Below are 19784 nucleotides of genomic sequence, written 5' to 3' on the forward strand. Positions count from 1 at the left end.
AATCTTCCCATCTCTGTGCAAAACTTTAAAAGAATTTTAGGCAGGGCCATTTTTAATATTGATTGGACCCTGGGAAAACATTTTCTTGGGGCCCCCCGGAATACACTTATCAACTATTTGCAGGCAGCATGGGCTGAAGGGGAAACTGCTTTGGGCCCAACAACATTGACTGGGCCCGGGGCAGCTTCCCCTTTTGCCCTGCATTAAAGAAAGCCCTGATTTTAGGTACAGTTTGGCTTTACATAACAGACATGAAAACAAGATGTTGTTGAAATGTAAAAGGCTTCCATACATTCCATAATAGTCTTACATAGATGTTGGATATAACTGAATTGTTCCTGTGTTGGCACGATTCCCCAGGATCTTCTCACCTTAGTTGCATAAAGGTCCACAGTCTCCAAAAAGAGTTGCCGGCTCAGTTCCTCCAGAGCGTCCACCTCCTGCTGGATCTGGGAGAGGTCTATGGCCAGAGTAAAGGAAGCAGCAACACAACAGGACTCGGGACTTTTATATTTGTCCTGGAGTAATCAACAAAAATACAAACATTCGCTCTCTCGGCCACTTTCCAGAGGAAGTTCAACCTAGTAACTATTTAGGTTAGCTTAGATCCCTGATGTCCAACCTATAGCCCAAGGGCCACATGAAGCCCTCCTTTTCTAGTTGTTGTGTGACCCTTGGAGCCTAGAAGTTAGTTATGGGATCAATTATTTGTAAAGGGCTAATAGCAGGGATCTCTACAAGCTTCATGGAACCGAACTTTAGCATGTACCCAGTCTCTGATCATTATTCTGCTAGTATGTCTGCATTCTTTGACCATCATTCTTCTAGTGAGTGCGCAGTCTCTGACCATCATTACTTCTAGTGAGTGCGCAGTCTCTGACCATCCTTACTTCTAGTGAGTGCGCAGTCTCTGACCATCATTACTTCTAGGTAGTGCGCAGTCTCTGACCATCATTTCCTCTAGTATGTTAGCAATCTCTGACCATTGTTTCCTTAAGTATTTTTGCAATCTCTGGCCAGCATTCTTCTAGTTCGTCCTCAGCCTCTGGCCATCATCTCCTCTAATACATCCCCAGTCTCTGACCAACTTATCCTCTAGTATGTTAACAATCTCTGGCCATCATTCCTCTAGTGTGTCTGCAGTCTATAACCATCATTTCCTTGAATGTACACACTCTTTAATCATCATTGCCTATAGTATATCTGTAGTCTTTGGCCATCATTTCCTCTAACATTCATACTCTCTGACCATACTTTCCTCGAGTCTAGTATGTTCAAAATCTTTGACCACCATTTCCTCTAGTATGTCCACAATTTCTGACCATCATTACCTCTGGTATGTCTGTAGCTTCTGATAATCTTTTCTTTCAGTATTTCTGCAGTCTCTGACCATTATCTCCTCTCATATGTCTGCAGTCTCTGACCATCATCTCCTCCAGTATGTCTGCAGTCTCTGACCATCATCTCCTCTCGTATGTCTGCAGTCTCTGACCATCATCTCCTCTCATATGTCTGCAGTCTCTGACCATCATCTCCTCCAGTATGTCTGCAGTCTCTGACCATCATCTCCTCTCATATGTCTGCAGTCTCTGACCATCATCTCCTCTCGTATGTCTGCAGTCTCTGACCATCATCTCCTCCAGTATGTTTGCAGTCTCTGACCATCATCTCCTCTCATATGTCTGTAGTCTCTGACCATCATCTCCTCCAGTATGTCTGCAGTCTCTGACCATCATCTCCTCTCGTATGTCTGCAGTCTCTGACCATCATCTCCTCTCGTATGTCTGCAGTCTCTGACCATCATCTCCTCTCGTATGTCTGCAGTCTCTGACCATGATCTCCTCTCGTATGTCTGCAGTCTCTGACCATCATCTCCTCTCATATGTCTGCAGTCTCTGACCATCATCTCCTCCAGTATGTCTGCAGTCTCTGTCCATCATCTCCTCTCGTATGTCTGCAGTCTCTGACCATCATCTCCTCTCGTATGTCTGCAGTCTCTGACCATCATCTCCTCTCGTATGTCTGTAGTCTCTGACCATCATTCCCTCTAGTATGTCAGCATTCTCTGACCATCATCTCCTCTAGTATGTCTGCAGTCTCTGACCATTATTTCCTCTTGTATGTTCATACTCTTTGACTATCTTTTCTTCAAGTTGTCCACTCTCTCTGGCCACCCTTTCCCCTAGTATGTCTGCAGACTCTGACCATACTTTCCCCTACTATGTCCCCAGTCTATACGACATGAATTGACAATCACTGGTTTGGAGAGAAGCTTAGACAGTCCCTACTTCATAAACTTTGAAAGGCAACCTTGCCCAAAAATTATATTTCACTTTGGGTGGGAAAAGATATCATGGGTGGGAGAAATCATCATGTCAAAAAGCCTGAGTGGTTACTGAATGATATTTGTAGCTCAACAGTTGTTTTAATTGGTTAGTGAGTTCAATAAAAATTAGGGTTGCACAAATAACAAGTACTGATACCTTTGCAGCGCCAAGGCCGCTCCTGTGTAAACCCAGGATGAAATACCTAAGACAAGCCTGGGATCACACAAGAGAAATACGGGAAACCGCATTCGATTTGGATAAGGGATCGACCGATTATCGTTGGGGCCTATTATCAGGGGCCGATATTCACTTTTTTTGAAGTATCGGTCACAAACTTGCCGATATTGCTTCAAGTGGATGTACCGGAGCAATGCCTGCAGTTACAGGCATCACCCTGACGATCGGCTTTCTTGTAATAACAACAACTGATGTGGCTAATCAGTTATTACAAGCAGCGGGAAGGGAAGTCTCCCCCCCCCTCCCACCGCTCCGCCCGGGTTTACCGTCCCACCGGGAGGCCTAAGCGACCAGTCGGCATGTCCGAAGACCCGAACAAAGCCAGATTGGCACTGATGGGGTCTCGGATCTAGTAACCTGGAAGCAATGTCATGACATCACTTCTGGTTACTGGAGCCTTAAAGGTGCCAGATTTAAAAAAAAAAAAAAAAAAAAAAGACAGTATTTAAAACAGCCAAACATGGCATTTTTAATGCTTTTAAGTGCAGTGGAGGGATTTGGGGTCTTAAAGATCACAGATTCCTCCATAAGTACCACCTGTAACTGCCTATTACTGTCAAAAGGGATGTTTACATTCCTTGTGACAGCAATAAAAGCGATCAAAAAAAAAAATTAAAAAGGACAGTAAAAAAAAAACAAAAACTTTAAATGTACAGAATATCGGCACCTAATATCGGCTACCGGCCTAAAGTGTGGGCGGAAAAATTGGTATCGGCCCTGAATAAAAACGATATTGGTCGATCCCTAATTTGGATAGGAATCGCACTGCATGCGCTTCTTTGCAGTGCAGTTTGAGACCATTGATTTTGTATGGGCTCAAATTGCACCGCAAAAGTATTGGTTTCGGGTATCGAAGCATTTTCAGGAATACGAGCACTCGTGAAAATACTCGTTATCGGTGCAACCCTAATAAAAATACGTTTTGATGAATTTATTTACCAGACCCCCCCCCCCCCCCCCCCCAAAAAAAAAAAATGGGGTTTCATATTTTCCTTTTCCATCGGCATGAAGTCAAATAGACACTCTTTCGAAGAGCTCCCCACACAGCTGAAATGCACAACTTCTGGGTGTGTAGGATAATGCTAAGGTTCCTCCCACATGGTCACTAATCTGTCTCTTGGAATGGTATAACAGTCAGTGGGAGAAACTAAAGTGCACACCAATGGCCTAGGCATCCGACTTACCCAGAAGTGTTGGGATACCAGTGGGGCCTGTAATACTTGAGAGCGAAGATCTCAGTGGAAAGGTAAGTTATCTTGTTAAAGAAAAAATCCTGGGCAAAGGTGCCCTGCAGTAGAAGAGGTACTACACTCAACTCCCTGGTGGCCAGTGTCTCCTACTTTCACTCCACTGCAGGTTCCCCCGAATTATATTTAGCATTCAAAACTTCCAGGAAAGTTGGATGCCTATGTCCCCCGCCGTGCACCATGTTTCCATCCTCTGACCTCCACGTCACTATTGAGTCGTGTTGACCTAGAGCAGTGATGGCGAACCTTGGCACCCCAGATGTTTTGGAACTACATTTCCCATGATGCTCAACTACACTGCAAAGTGCAGGAGCATCATGGGAAATGTAGTTCCAAAACATCTGGGGTGCCAAGGTTCACCATTACTGCCCTAGGGGTTGGAGAAAGGAACCACTGTATGCAGCAGGGGTCAAAGGAATCAAACTGCCAAAAATGTTGAACGCTGAAGAGACTGGCAAAGGCTGCAGTGCTTTAATGGAAAGAACGTAAGAGACAGTGGTGCTGGAGAGGAGGGCTGTAATACCTCTCCTCTTGCTGTGCAACTTTTTTAGGACTTTTAGCTACCCTAACGGGGTTACTTTACACGTCTTTTTTTTCTTCTATAGGTGCTCATAATTTAATTCTTTTACCCTAGTGAAGAAGTTGCTTTACAGGATTTGCATTATTGTTGCAATATATTAGATGTCTTGGCCATCTCCTAGATTCAACCAGCCAGATTAACAGCATTTTAGGATACTTTCACTTCCAGGTGCTGAAGATGTGACACTCTTTATCATCCCCCAGAATCCACCAGGACGGCTGTGCACCTCTCCCTTCTGGAACATATTCCTTCGCACCGTTGCTATCCTATAAAGACAGGTAACATTATCATACATTAATTAACAGCCTCTGTTAGAGTGATTCTGTGGTGTTCAAAGAAGTACCGTCTGCCGGTACACTGGCCACACATCCACCCTCCACATAATTTTGGAAAACTAACATTCCTAAAATAGTTGAGTGAATATTTTCCAGGTGCATCAAAACAAAAGGTGTGCAAAGTCTTAGAGCCGGTTCACACTACCACTACCAGAAAGTCGCCCCGTGACTTGAAGAGACTTGTTTAGAGACTTGGAAGAGACTTGGAAGAGACTTGTGCACTACTTTGAAGAGACAGGCGACTTTGTCTGTGGGGAATGCCTGGCTAATCTCTTTCTTCTTCCTGGAAAGTCTGATAACAAGTCGTGTCAATTAAGATAAGGAGGCGACTCCCATTGAAGTATATGGGACAGTCGGATCACAGGTCGCCTCAAAGTAGTACAGGACCCTTTTCTGAAGTCGGAGCGACTTCAGTAGTGCCAATTAAGACGGCACTGATTGATTAACATTGCTTTTGTTATGTCAAGCTACCTGGGGCTACACAAGTCGCCTCACAAGTCGTGCTAGTGTGAATGGGCTCTTATAGTTTGTTTTCTTTAGGTAGCAGCCACAGCCTGAGTAGAAAAGCCTGTCCCTTGCCAGAATACTGTAGATAAAGATCCTTGCTCTGTGTGTGGAAACAATGGTGTGTGCCTCCTACTGGCTCTCAGCTAGACCTCTCCAGAGAGTAAAGCCTAGTACACACGTAACGCATTTCCGCTGACCGGTTGTCCGTCTTTTGTCCAGAGTGGTGTTTTGTTGGTTGGAATGTGCCTAGACTGCACACGAATTTTGTCGACCGCCAGAATTCTACTTCAGAAGTGATGTCATGTGTTGGATTGCTTTCTTTGTGTTCTTTCTTCTCTGAGCATGCCCAGTCTTGCTCAAAAGATTTTTCCCTGTCGAAATCTGTACTGACTGCACGAAAATCGGACGTGTTTTGACAGAGGACAAAAATTTTATAGCCTGCACACCAGATTTTTTTCGGCCGAAAAGTTGGAGTCGGTTGTCGGAAGCATCATACTAACAAGCCGAAAAGATCGGTCGTCGGATGAAAATTCCCTGCCGAATCTTGAAGCGTGTGTACGAGGCTTAAGGCTGGCCATAGGCGGATCAACATTCGTCCAGTTCAGCAGGGAACGGCTGAATTTCAATCCATCTATGGGCAGGCTGGTTGTACTAAAGTCGATCTATCAGTACAACCAGCCTGTCAAGTTTTTCTAGAACGATCATTGTCTGCAATCAAAGCCATCTGCAGTGATCATTGTATTTTCTTGTTAAATAGTTTTTATTAAGATTATTTCAAATAGTAAAAATAACAGAGGAAAGCAAACTCATAAAACATTGATATTATGGCCAGTAGTACATAGGTGCAGTTATGCAATCTAACTTCATGCCCATGAAGAAAAGCCATTACAGCATTAAGCAATCCAAATATACGAATAGCATTAATACTTATAAGATGGGGTCGCTCATGGTCGTTCTCTAATAGGGCCACCCCCAACCCCCCTGAGCACCCCAAATGGGTAGTGATCATTGTATTTAGTGCAGCGGGAAGGATTTCTCCATCAACACTGATGAGGGAATTTATTAATTTTCTTTCCTTCAACTCATGGACTCAGCAAGAGAGTCTTGTTTCCTGGTCTATACACCTGCTGTGCCCAATATGAGAGAGTCCTACTATCCCATACTGGAGAGCACACAAAACTTCCAAAACTTCTGAATAGAGTCAGAAACCATGAGAGAGATCTTAGAAATAGACACCCCAAAAGACACAGGAAACCAGCAGGTCATTAAACACACTGGACTGTACCTACACTGTATGGCCAAGAATATGTGAACACCTCACCATCACATCTCTATCAGCTTGTTGGAAATTCCATCACAAAACCATGGACATTAATATGAAGTTAGCCTTCCTTTGTGGCTATAACAGATTCCACTCTTCTAGGAAGTCTTTCCATAAAAATTTGGAGTGTGTCTTGGAGTATGAGGATTAGTGCCCATCCAGCCAAACATTTGTAAGGTCAGGTACTGATGTTGGATAAGAAGACCTGAGCCACATTTGGAGTTCTAATTCATCCCAAAGTGTTAATTAGGGTTGAAGTCTGGGCTATGTGCAGGTTACAGGAGTTCCTCCACACCAAACTCATCAAACCATGTCTTTATAGATGGTGTATAGTAGGGTTGAGGTCATGGCTCTGTGAAGGCCACCCAAGTTCCTCCACACCAAAATCATCAAACCATGTCTTAATGGGTGGTATTCAGTAGGGTAGAGGTCAGGGCTCTATGAAAGCCACCCAAATTTCTCCACACCACACCCATCAAACCATGTTTTTATGGATGGTGTTCAGTAGTGTTGAGGCCAGGGCTCTGTGAAGGCTTCCCAACTTCCTACACACTGAAACTAATCAAACCATGTCTTTATGGATGGTGTTCAGTAGGGTTGAGGCCAGGGCTCTGTGAAGGCTTCCCAAGTTCCTATACACCGAAACTAATCAAACCATGTCTTTATGGATGGTGTTCAGTAGGGTTGAGGCCAAGGCTCTGTGAAGGCTTCCCAAGTTCCTATACACCGAAACTAATCAAACCATGTCTTTATGGATGGTGTTCAGTAGGGTTGAGGCCAAGGCTCTGTGAAGGCTTCCCAAGTTCCTATACACCAAAACGAATCAAACCATGTCTTTATGGATGGTGTTCAGTATGGTTGAGGCCAGGGCTCTGTGAAGGCTTCCCAAGCTCCTATACAGCAAAACTAATCAAACCATGTCTTTATGGATGGTGTTCAGTATGGTTGAGGCCAGGGCTCTGTGAAGGCTTCCCAAGTTCCTATACACCGAAACTAATCAAACCATGTCTTTATGGATGGTGTTCAGTAGGGTTGAAGCCAGAGCTCTGTGAAGGCTTCCCAAGTTGCTACACACCGAAACTCATCAAACCATGTCTTTATGGATGGTGTTTAGTAGGGTTGAGGTTGAGTTGTCTTTATGGATCTGCCTTTGAACACAGGGGACAATCAAGCTGGAATAGAAAAGGACCTTCACCAAACTGTTACCACAAGGTTGGAAACGGACAATTGTTCACAATAACTTTTTATGTTGTAGTATTACCAGTACCCTTCACTGGAACCACCTGAACTCGAGGCGTTCACATACTTTTGGGTATATAGGTAGGTGTGATGATAATGTGCCCACAATCCTTGGGCTATATAGTGTATTAAAAAAATCATCCCTTTAGGGTGGACTGACCCTTTAAACTGCTTCATATAGTGGGAAACAGGAACTAAGATTTGGCAAATTGCCCAAAAATATCTAATAAACTTGAAATAAATTAGATTGCGGGAAAATAAAATGAAATTTATAATTCCAGCTAATGAATAAATCATGGAAAAAGGAAGCAGAGAACAATAAGCGAGACAATCGATAAGTGGACTATTAATAGCAGCAGCTGCAGCTAAGTCAGTGATACATGGCAGGTAGGACTGGGTACAGCGCCAACACTGCTCACTGGATTCAATCAGGGCTCATTTAGACATGCGGCCAGGGGGTGGTACAAGCAGGTGGTTGGGGACAACCCCCCCCTATCCACCCCCCACTTTCACCTTAACCACCCATCTAAACAAATATATGCAGCCGCCCAGGTCTGTACAAAAAATTAAACTCATGTCGCATTCAGCAGGCAGTACTGGGGCCACTCCACAACTGCCCTGCAATAGATGCGGCGCATTGGTTCCGACATTTTTAGGTTAAAACAGGCATTCGAAGGTGATATATTGCCTCCTCAATGCCCATCAATTGCCCTCTGTAAAGCGGTCCACCACGGATCAAGGGGCGACAGGTGCTAAGAAAGCCCTTAAGGTGGGATTCTGACTTGTAACATAATGTTTGCCAGAAATACAAAATCCGCAAAACCAGAAACAACACTATTTATGATGTTCTCATCAACTTCCTCTAATAAAGACCGGTCACTGCTGCACTCTTACCTTGTGCAGGGTGACATATCTTGTCTCCGCCCCCTTCTGTAGTTTTCTGCAGGCAGCTTGTAGTAGGTGGAGCTTGTTGGGCCCCTCCCACAGCTCTGCTCACTGCAAAGGCTATGTACAGCACAGTGATGATGTCATTGTTTTTTTACAAGGTAACATCTGGGTGTGCAAAGGCGCATAAAGTGAATTATTATTCTTTGTGGCTTTTGAGGAATATGTTTAAACGAAAGCTGCACAAAAACTTTAGCATGGTTTTATCAGCTTACGCTTACACACACACAATTAACCACTTAAAGGAGTTGTAAAGTCAGAAAAGTTTTTTATCTTAATACATTCTACGCATTAAGATTAAAAAGCCTCCTGTGTGAAGCAGCCTCCCCAGCACCCCCTAATACTTACCTGAGCCCCATCTCTGTCCAGCAATGTCCACGAGTCCCTCGGCCTTCCTGGGACTCTCCCTGCTGAATGGCTGAGATATATTTGTGGTGCTATTGGCTCCCGCAGCTGTCAATCAAAGTCAGCGAGCCAATCAGAAGAGAGAGGGGGCAGGGTCGAACAGCAGCTCCATGTCTGAATGGACACACAGAGATTCAGCTCGGCTTGGGTGCCCCAATAGCAAGCTGTTTGCTCTGGGGACACTCGGTAGGAGGGAGGGGCCAGGAGCAGAAATGAGGAGCCTGAGAAGAGGAGATCCGGGCTGCTCTGTGCAAAACCAACTGAACAGAGGAGGTAATTATAACAGGTTTGTTATTTTTTATGTTTTTAAAAACGAGACTTTACAATCACTTTAAGAACCAGGCCTATTTCTGTCATTTGTTGTTTCCATTTCAAAATCTGTATTTGCGAAGCGGTCTTACAAAACGCAATTCTTTTGGGGAAGAAATACATTTTTTTAAATTAAAAAAATAAGTAAAACAGTAAAGTTAACCAAATTTGTGTTCAATAATGTGAAAGATAATGTTACGTCGAGTAAATTGATACCCAACATGTCATGCTTTAAAATTGCGCATGCTCGTGGAATGGCGACAAACATTGGTACTTAAAAATCTCCAAAAGCAATGATTTAAAAATGTCTACAGGTTTACCAGTTTACAGTTACAGAGGAGGTCTAGTGCTAGAATTATTGCTCTCACTCGAACGATCGCAGGGATACCTCACATGTGTGGTTTGAACACTGTTTACATATGTAGGCGACTTACGTATGCGTTCACCTCTGCGCACGAGCTCGGAGGGACGGGGCGCTTTATATATATATATTTTTTTTACTTATTTTACTTTTCATTTCATACTGTCCCTATAAAAAAATAAATAAAAATTTGATCAGTTTTAGGCCCCTTTCACAGGATAGGACCAATTAGGTCCGCCTCTCCGTTTTTCAGGCGGACCTGATCGGGCCACCCATTCTCCTCTATGGAGAGGTGGATGTCAGCAGAGATGTGTCCGCTGACACCCGTCTGTCATCCGATCCGACAAGATCCACTGAAAACAGACGGATGGCGATATGTTCGCCATCCGTCCAGTGGGTCGCATCCGATGAAAACGGACATGCTGTCCATTTTCATCCAATCTCCCTATAGAAGAGAGCGGGACTCTGAGAGGTCTGTGTCTGTACAGTGATTGGAGACGGACTTGTCATCCACCTGCTCAGCGGGGATCAACGGAGCGATTCCCCCGCTAAGCTAGCAGAGTCTACCGAGCGGATTCGCCCCGTGAGAAAGGGACCCTATTCCTGTTACAAGGAATGTAAACATCCCTTGTAATAGAAATAAGCAGGACAGGACCTCTTTAATGTGAGATCTGGGGTTAAAAAGACCTCACATCTCATATCTACACTTAAAAGCAATAAAAAAAAATTTAAAAAAATTCCACCTTTAAGGCTATTGGGTGGAAGTGATGTTTGACGTCGCTTAGGTCCTCCAAGAGCATAGAGTGGAGTGGGGGCCATCTTGCCTTCACTTGAGTTCCTGCCCATCCGTACAGGGGATCGGATGATTTTCCCTGCTACTAACGGCTCCGGTAAGCGGGGAAAACGGCCGTGAGAGTTTGCAAGTAAGGGAGGAGGGATGAGTCATAGGAGAGTCAAAGAAGAGCTGCAGAGCTGGAGGGGGCTGGATGAGGGCAGAGATAACAGGAGACTGCCGAGATCCATGAGTATTTAAGAGAGGAGAAATGTGTAGGCAAGCAGTGGTGTGAGTGTGTCTGTCTGTCTTTATATATGTGTGTGTGTCTGTCTGTATATATATATATATATATATATATATATATGTGTGTGTGTGTGTGTATGTGTGTGCGTGTGTGTGTATGTATATATGTATGTGCGTGTATGTATATATGTGTGTGTATGTATGTATGTATGTGTGTGTGTGTATGTATGTGTGTGTGTATGTATGTATGTATGTAGGTGTGTGTGTGTGTGTGTGTGTGTGTGTGTGTGTGTGTGTGTGTGTGTGTGTGTGTGTGTGTGTGTGTGTGTGTGTGTGTGTGTGTGTGTGTGTGTGTGTGTCTGTGTAAATCAAGGAAGTGAACAGTCAGCAGCTTCAGCTACCCACAGTTAAAATGGCTGCAGCCAGACTTAGTGGAGGGAGATTTCTGCAGCATATTTGGCAAGTACAGAATCGCAGTATATATAAAATAAAATGTAATGTGGTCGGAGAGAAGCTTCAGAACGGCAAATATGTTTTTATTACAAATTATGTGAGCAGACTGCAGTTCCTCTTTAAGAAGTTAAACTGACCTCATTTACAGACTCAAGTTCATCCCTTTGATCTAAAAGAACCAAATGATACAATGTTTCTTTTTATCTCAGCGCTGAGCAATGTTGTGATAAACTTTTGGCAGATTTTTTATTGTTTTGACAGCTGTCAGCTGTGAGCAGAGTACGGCTCTGCACTGAATTGTGGAAATGCCGGATTAAGATTGTGAGGGGGATTGAATCTAGATCGCGATTTAACAATTAATCGTGCAGCTCTACTTAGCAGTAAACACGCGGCAGAGGTTCCAACCACATTCTATTCCAAACTAAAAAATTTTTGTCTTCATGATACACTTTAAGACTTTTTCAACAAAAATTGCTATTATTAGATATGTAAACTCCCAGCCCTCAATCTTCTGCAGGGACGAACAGTGCCCTCCTCTGCACAGCTATGGAACTGCAGGCTCTCTCTATACCCCTCCTCCCCTCCGGGTTTCCTTTTGTTAAATTGTTCAGATATAGAAATTTAGGAATAATCGGAAGTAAACTGTTCATGAAGATACGGATCTATAAAGGTGTAATAACAATTGTTATGCAATAAAAGAAACATTTATCAAGAAGGTTTCCTTTTACTTTAAATGTTATGTCCCAAATGTTCCTTCTATAAGGTCAGAGACTGTAAATTTGGTGAGAACACTTATTTATCTCTGTCAGGGAATGAGTAAGAAGGAGAAAGATAAGATACTAATGGTAACCTTTGCAATGAAGATATCAGTATCTCAAACTCCGCAACCAAAGTTCAAACAGGACGGTACAAAATGAATGGAAAGACTGCAGCAAATGGAAGAACACCAATAGACGGGACTTTATAGAATTAGAATAAAACTCGTCATAATCCTGCGGTTCTGAGCATGTATTTATGTATGTATGTATGCTTGCATGTATGTGGAGCTATTTCCGCATTCACCATAAAGTATATAATGATGTCACATTCACATTCTTTACAACACGGGTGTCAAACACAAGGCCCGGGGGCAAAACCCGGCCCACCAAGCTATTTTATTTTGCCCTCACACCTCTCCTGCAGCTACGGCACCCCCTCATCTCTGTCCCCACCATGTTTTAGCAGTTGGCAGCAGAGAGGAGGACAGAACTCCTCTGCCAGATCTTGCGCTTCTCTGTGAGCCGCACAGAGGCTCATGTCCAATTCCCCACACCGTCTCAGCAGTCAGTAGCAAAGAGGTGGACAGAACTGCTCCTAGAGATCCTGCACCTCTCTGTGCCCTGGCGCCCCCTCCGGTCTAAGTCTTCAGCAGACTCTGGCAGCTGAATCCAGCCTTCCTCTGGTCCTCCTCCAGACCCTGCACTTTCTGCTTCGCAACTCTACCCCTAGCTTCTTACTGGCAGCAGCACATGGTAAGGGGGTGCGCTGTGATGTGAGGGAGTGTGGGGGACTCATGACTTCTGATGATGGGGGGGGGGGGAGCTCTTGACATCTGATGTAAGGGGGGGTGGGGTGCTCTGGACACCTAGTCTTACAGATAGAACCGGCCCATTGAGGGCAACCATAGTGCTGATGTGGCCCATGATGAAATCGAGTTTGACACCCCTGCTTTACAAGATCATGCTTTGGTTGGATGCCTGGTTTGGGCGGGCCTCCCCTCTCTTCAGGTACAGACTCACCCCACTCTGATCCTTTGGTCATTGGGAGATCACCTGACCGAACTGAAGCGACTACCTTAACCCTTCTCTGAGATTAGAATTCAATTTTTAACTCACCTGAACCCTCTTTACGAACACCCCTTAAGAAGCCATAAGGCGAAACACGTTGGGAGGAGTTTTCCGTTCCCTCCACATTCTGGTTACACTGATTTGGGGAAAAAAAGGGGGGAACTCCTTGAGTAAGGGGGGGGGGGAAGTAATTATCTATTATGGTGTACAATATCATCACCTGTTGGATTCGATTTTTTAACGTGGTCTGTGACCCGGATTTTAAAAAAAGTTTTTTTCTACGATTGAATAAAGCAAGAATTTTTATGATATAATTTTCTATTTTGAGTTTCACTGAAGGGGGGAAAGAGAGGGGCAATACTGTAAAAGTCCAGTTTTCCATTTATGTTTCTGTATTTAACTACATTTAGCATCCCAGTTCTTCACAAGCCAGCATCACCTCTCCAGTGAGCGTCACTCCCGGCCTGGCGTTTTCCATTCATTTCAACGGAGAGGTGCGTTTTTGGTGCAGTATTTTAACCACTTAAGCCCCGGAAGATTTTACCCCCTTCCTGACCAGGGGGTATTTTGCGATTCGGCACTGCGTGACTTTAACGGACAATTGCGCGGTCGTGCGACGCTGTACCTAAACGAATTTGACGTCCTTTTTTTCCCACAAACAGAGCTTTCTTTTGGTGGTATTTGATCACCTGTGCGATTTTTTGATCACACGCTATAAACAAAAAAAGGGCGTCAATTTTGCAAAAATAACAATATTTTTCACATTTTTTTATATGAAATTCCCCCCAAAAAAAAAGTAAAAATCAAAATTTTTTAAAATTTTCGGCCAATTTGTTTTATGCTACATATGTTTGGTAAAAAAAAAATCGCAAAAAGCGTATTTTGATTGGTTTGCGCAAAAGTTATCACGTTTACTAACAAAGGGAAAGATTTTTGTCATTTTTGTTGTTTTTTTTTTAACGCGTAATGGCGGCGATCTGCGATTTTTTTTGCGGTACTGCGACATTGGGGCGGACAGATCGGACCCTTGACTGACATTTGTGACACTTTTGGGGTTACCAGTGACATTTCTACAGTAATCAGTGCTATACATATGCACTGTTACTGTAAAAATACACTGGTTGTGAAGGGGTTAACTTTATTTGGGAGGGAGGGGCTGTGTGTATCCCTAGGGGCGTGCTTTCTACTGTGATTGGCTGTGGGTTGAGCTGTAAGGACACTGATCAACGGATCTACATACTAGATCCGTTTTATCAGTGTCTTTACAGCGAGGAGAATGACAGGCAGCTTGTTTACACAAGCTGCCTGACATTCTCCCTCTCCCCCGCCGATCGCCGAGTGACCGGCGGACATCGGGTCCGCTGGTCACACGCGCGGGGGGGTCCGTGACCACGCGGGAGCGCGCCTCCGGGGGCGCGCGCTCGCTCCCTAGACCCTCACAAGCTAGTGACGTAGCCCTACGTCACTTTGCCTGTGAGAGGCTGACCGCCGACGTAGATCGGCGTTAGGCAGTCGGCAAGTGGTTAACATGCACCAAACATGAAGCAAGCATGCAGGACTTAACATGCACCAAACATGAAATAAGCAATCCTATAGGATTGCATTTTCCATGCATTTTTTTAGCTTTTTTTTTTTTTTAAATTAAAAAACTTTGTGAAAGGGCCCCTATGCTGCATAGTAAATAGATAGGAAGGTATATTATTATTATTTACTTGTTTTAATTTTTTCTTTTTTTTTTTTTTTTTACATTTCTTCAGTTGCTTCCTGGTTTCTGGTCTAGGCCAAAATGATGTCATACATCACAGGAGTCTTCATGAAAGGAGGGGCTTTCTTAACTAATCACACCCTCCTTCCTGCAAGCCTGAGCTAAGGGCAAATGGATTCCAGGAAGTAAATGGTACAGGAATCATCTGCCCTTACTCAAGATGGTCATGGCCAGACATGCTAGGGGGTTGTTTTTCAAAGTGATTTCTAAACAGAAATAAAGAAAGGAGACATGGATGGATGGGTGAATTTACTTTGAATATTAAAAATGAAAAAAAAAACAGTATTTTCAGTTAGTGGTGCTCAGGTGCAGTTCCATGTTTGTGACCCCTGCTAGATCAATGCCAGAGCTCACAAATCAGCAGGGAGCATGAGACTTTCTGATTGGAGAGGGATAGGTTTAGTCCAGGGGTGTCAAACTGTGGCTCTCCAGCTGTTGCAGTTGCTGTTGCACTGCCTGTGGGAGTCATGCTTGTAACTGTCAGCCTTGAAATGCATCATGGGACTTGTAGTTCCAGCAACAGCTGGAGGGCCGCCAGTTTGACACCTGTGGTCTAGTCTGATTCTGATTGGACCTCTGCAGGTCACTGCTTCCAATCAGGGTCAGGAGCACTCTTGTAAAAAGTTAAAGGATAAGTTCACTTTTCTGTGACAATCAATTTCAACTCTTTGTGGACCTTGGACCAAACCATTACGGACGTGGGGGTTCACATGGGCAACTTCTAAATAGTCTATATCGCATACTCTGGCATTTTGTGTAAGTCATTTGCACCTTTGGCCATGCAAACACGGTTTGTTATATAAAATTGATAGATAGTATGTATTTTTCTATATATTTCCATATTATACTTTTCTGTTTAGGCACCTTCACCTCCCAACCCTAATGAAGATCACTTGATAAATGAAACGCGTTGGAAACTTTTTTTGCGGCTTGCCATAATAATTTGCTTGATATACATTGATGCTTTATATGCCTATTTGTGTGAGGCTGCATTCCTTTGTATGTATAGAGACCGGAGTTTTTATACTTGACTTTTATATATATTTTTTCTATAAATAAAATGTACTTTTTTTAAATTACAATTTAAAAACAAAGTCCCGGGGCGTGGCCTGGAGAGCAATGGAGTAGGTCGCATTGCACGAGAGCTCCTCCGGCATTATCCTGAATTATCGATCCTGATTCATCGCTGAGTCCAGAACTCATCTCTTCCTGACCCCTACCTGCTCCCGGATCCCGCGGTGGTATGTCTCCCCCCCGGCAGAAGTCGGAGGCCGCTGCGAAGCTGGACAAATTCCGGCACAAGGACAAGGAGGCCCCGCTGGAAAATGGCGCGGCCTCATCCACCACTCCGGCTGCATCCACGGCTGATCTGGCACAAGTGCTTGACGCCATATCCACCTGCCAGGCGACCCTGACGGCTCGCATAGAGGAAGTTAAAATTGATGTTTCCCTCCTCCGTCAGGATTTCCAGAAACTGCGAGACCGGGTGTCCGAAACCGAGCACCGCTTAGGCCGCGTGGAGGATGCGGTCCCCCCCCTGCAGGCCTCCTCTGACCAGGCAGAACGCCATATATCCTTGTTGCTCTCTAAGCAGGACGATCTTGAGAATCGGATGCGCCGAAACAACTTGCGCTTCGTGGGCCTGCCTGAGGGTGCTGAGGGGGCCTCCCCTGCCACGTTCCTTGAGGATCTCCTGGTGACCACCTATGGCCGGGAAGCATTCTCCCAATCCTTCGTGGTTGAACGGGCTCATCGGGTGCCATCCAAGTCGCCACCTCCGGGAGCGCCCGCCAGGGTGTTCATAGCTAAATTCCTCAACTACCGGGACCGGGATGCCATCTTACGTTTGGCCCGGGATAAGGGCAACATTCCCCACCTCAACAGCCAGGTGCTCGCATTCCCGGATTTTTCTGCAGAGGTCCAGCGTCGCAGAGGCAAGTTTACAGATATCAAGCGGAGACTGCGCGCCCAAAACCTGAAATATGCTATGTTGTTCCCTGCCAGGCTCCGTGTGGTGGGCGAGGACCGGGTGCATTTTTTCGAGGATCCTGAAGAGGCTGTGGCATGGTTGGATAGACTGAGACCTGCCTAGTGCGTGAGTACACTTTTGTCCGCAGTCACCTTTCCTGCTGTGCCCACCTTACTGCCCATATTTGCCCTGTGAGCCACCTATTTTTTATGCTGCCCCTCCGTCACTGTTGACCCTGATCCCCTGCTCCATCCATCCCTACTCAAGACGTGAGGAACTGCTGCGGATTTGCCCTCCTTTTTGTGACACTCTGTCCCCCCCCCCCCCCCCTGTTCTTCCTTCTCCCCCTGTTCTGGACACCGTTTATTCACCATGTGCACCGTGGAAATATTTTTACAGACTGCCGTATGCTCTCCCTTTGTTTTGCTCCGCCGGCTCGGCCCCCCAGATGTCCTGTCTTGTGGGGGCTGCTTGCTGGCACTACTACAGGAACTCTTTTGCTCTTCAGAGGATGTTTGCCCCCTCGTTACGCTGTGCCCAGATTGCAAATTTGATTGTGTTTATTGCTATACTATGTCTGGTGTCCTGGCTGTGTGTGTGCGGGCCCCTTTCGGGTCTCCGCTGCAGCTGGTGCTCCCTCTGTTTCAATGTGGGTACTGTTGGGTTTTTCTGTTCGGGGATGTATGCTCGCACAAGTTGGGGTTGGTGTAGAGCTGGGTGGGTTAGGGTTGTTTATTTACAGAATGTTTATTGTGTGCTGTTCCTTATGATATTGCAATGCTGCCATTTTTCTATGTTTTCTTGCCATGTCTCAGTCTGTACCTCTCTGCAGGCTCGGTCTCCACTGAACCTTTCTATCCTGGTGCCATTTTTTTACCTACCTCCATGGCCCCGTTGAAATTGCTAGTTTGGAATGTTCGTGGCATTAGGGACAAAATCAAACGTACGGCCCTCTTTACTTTTTTGAAAGCCCAAGCTGCAGATATTGTTGTTCTAACTGAAACCCATGCCACTGGCTCCTTGGTTCGCGCTCTACGGAAGCCCTGGATGGGGTGGACATATCATGCCACGTACAGTTCCTACTCCCGTGGAGTCTCAATATTAGTTGCTAAGTCCCTCCCTTTTGCTATTTGTTCGGTGGAGACCGACCCTCAGGGTCGCTATGTTCTTCTACATGCTACACTGGCGGGTTCTTCTATTCTGTTGCTGGCCTACTATGTGCCTCCCCCATTTTCTGGGGCTGTCCTTGGGGCCGGTTTAGACTTTATTGCACGCCATCCTTCTGTGCCTGTTGTATGGCTGGGTGATTTTAATATGACCATTGACCCCGAGCTGGATAGGGTGAGTTCAACTCTCCCGGCCCGGCCTTCGAATGGTCTGACCCGTTTCGGTCGGGTAATGTCCCAGTTCTCGCTGATTGACACCTGGCGCCACCTGTATCCTACTAAGAGGGCTTACTCCTGCTTCTCGGCGGCTCATGCCACCATGTCTCGCATTGATTACATCTTTATTTCCCCACAGCTTGCTCCTCAGCTACAGGCAGCGGGCTTTTGCCCGCGTATCCTGTCTGACCACGCCCCTTACTGGGTGCTCCTGGATGTTTTGTCCAGGCCACCGCGCAGTAACTGGCGGCTTAATCCATTCTGGCTTGGCCTAATCCCAGACACTGAATCTCTAGACGCTGAATGGGACTCGTTCTTCGCGACTAATGACGGTACCTCGGATGTCCTGACGGTGTGGGATGCGTTCAAGTCCCATGTGAGGCTGAAACTTTCCCATGCCATCTCCACTTTTAAACGTCACTCTAGAGCTTCATACGCCCAGGTGTTGGAGGACTTGGCCTCTATGGAGGATCAGTATGCTCTTGCACCGACTCCGGATGCGCTCGCGAGCCTTAAATTGCAGACGCGGGTGGCCGAACAGCTTAGTTACGAGAGGGCTAGGCATAAATTATTTTTCGCCAAGCAGCGGATATTTGAACAGGGAGAACGCCCGGGTAGGCTTTTGGCACACTTGGCGCACCTGGATGCCCGCCCTCCGGTGGTCATTTCCCTAGCGGGTCCGGATGGATCCCTGGTTTCTGACGCTGCCAAGGTTGCCAGCATGTTTGCGTCGTTTTTTCGTGACACCTATTCCTCTACGGTGGCGTACGAGACCTCCGAGCTGGATGGGCTGCTGGCTGACCTGTCCCTCCCTCAGTTATCGGCGGTTCAGGTGGAGGCCCTTGAGGCCCCTATCTCCGCCGAGGAGGTGCAGGCGGCTATAGCTAGTTTCGCTCGTTGCAAAGCTCCAGGCGTAGACGGGCTCCCTGTGGAATTCTATACACAATTTTCGTCTACCCTTGTTCCTAGGTTGGTGACCCTCTATCGATCTATTTTTAAGGACGCTGCCCTTCCTGACTCTATGCGTGAGGCCCTCGTCGTTTTGATCCCGAAGCCTGGGAAGGACCCTCTCCAACCTGAGTCGTACAGGCCCATTTCCCTATTACAGACTGATGTGAAAATCCTTGCAAAAGTTTTGGCCATTCGTCTAAATAAGGTTATCCTGACGTTGATACACCCTGATCAGACGGGCTTTATGCCTACAAAAAACACTGCCTATAACACTAGACGTCTATTTATGAATCTACAGGCCTCGCATGCCCAGTTGGGAGCTCGGGTGGTGGTCTCACTTGACGCGGCCAAGGCCTTTGATTCTGTCGAATGGAATTATCTATGGCATTGTCTGCGTATCTTTGGCTTTGGTCCGCGATTCATCAGGTGGCTGACTATCCTCTACGATGCCCCTCGGGCACGGGTTCTGGCGAATGGCTGGACCTCGGACGTGTTTCCTCTCTCCAGAGGCACACGTCAGGGGTGCCCTATCTCCCCTCTACTCTATGCCTTGGCGGTGGAACCGTTGGCGGCGGCTCTTCGATCCCATCCGGGTATTGAGGGGCTT

The 19784-nt window shown here is 45.8% G+C and overlaps 1 protein-coding gene across 1 annotated transcript in view; it reads right to left on the minus strand.

Moving 5' to 3' along the window:
* The window catches only part of GPR89B (G protein-coupled receptor 89B), a 98833-nt gene that overhangs the window by 37474 nt on the left and 41575 nt on the right, over nt 1–19784 (minus strand). Inside the window, exons 8-9 of the mRNA XM_082246757.1 lie at nt 4548–4657; nt 372–460 (exon numbers count right to left, since the gene is read on the minus strand). Of these exons, the coding sequence (XP_082102883.1) occupies nt 372–460; nt 4548–4657 (199 nt within the window). The remainder of the gene's footprint in view (nt 1–371; nt 461–4547; nt 4658–19784) is intronic.

The sequence above is a fragment of the Pelophylax lessonae genome, assembly GCF_965119305.1.
Source record: "Pelophylax lessonae genome assembly, chromosome: 2".
In the NCBI taxonomy this organism is placed as follows: domain Eukaryota; kingdom Metazoa; phylum Chordata; class Amphibia; order Anura; family Ranidae; genus Pelophylax; species Pelophylax lessonae.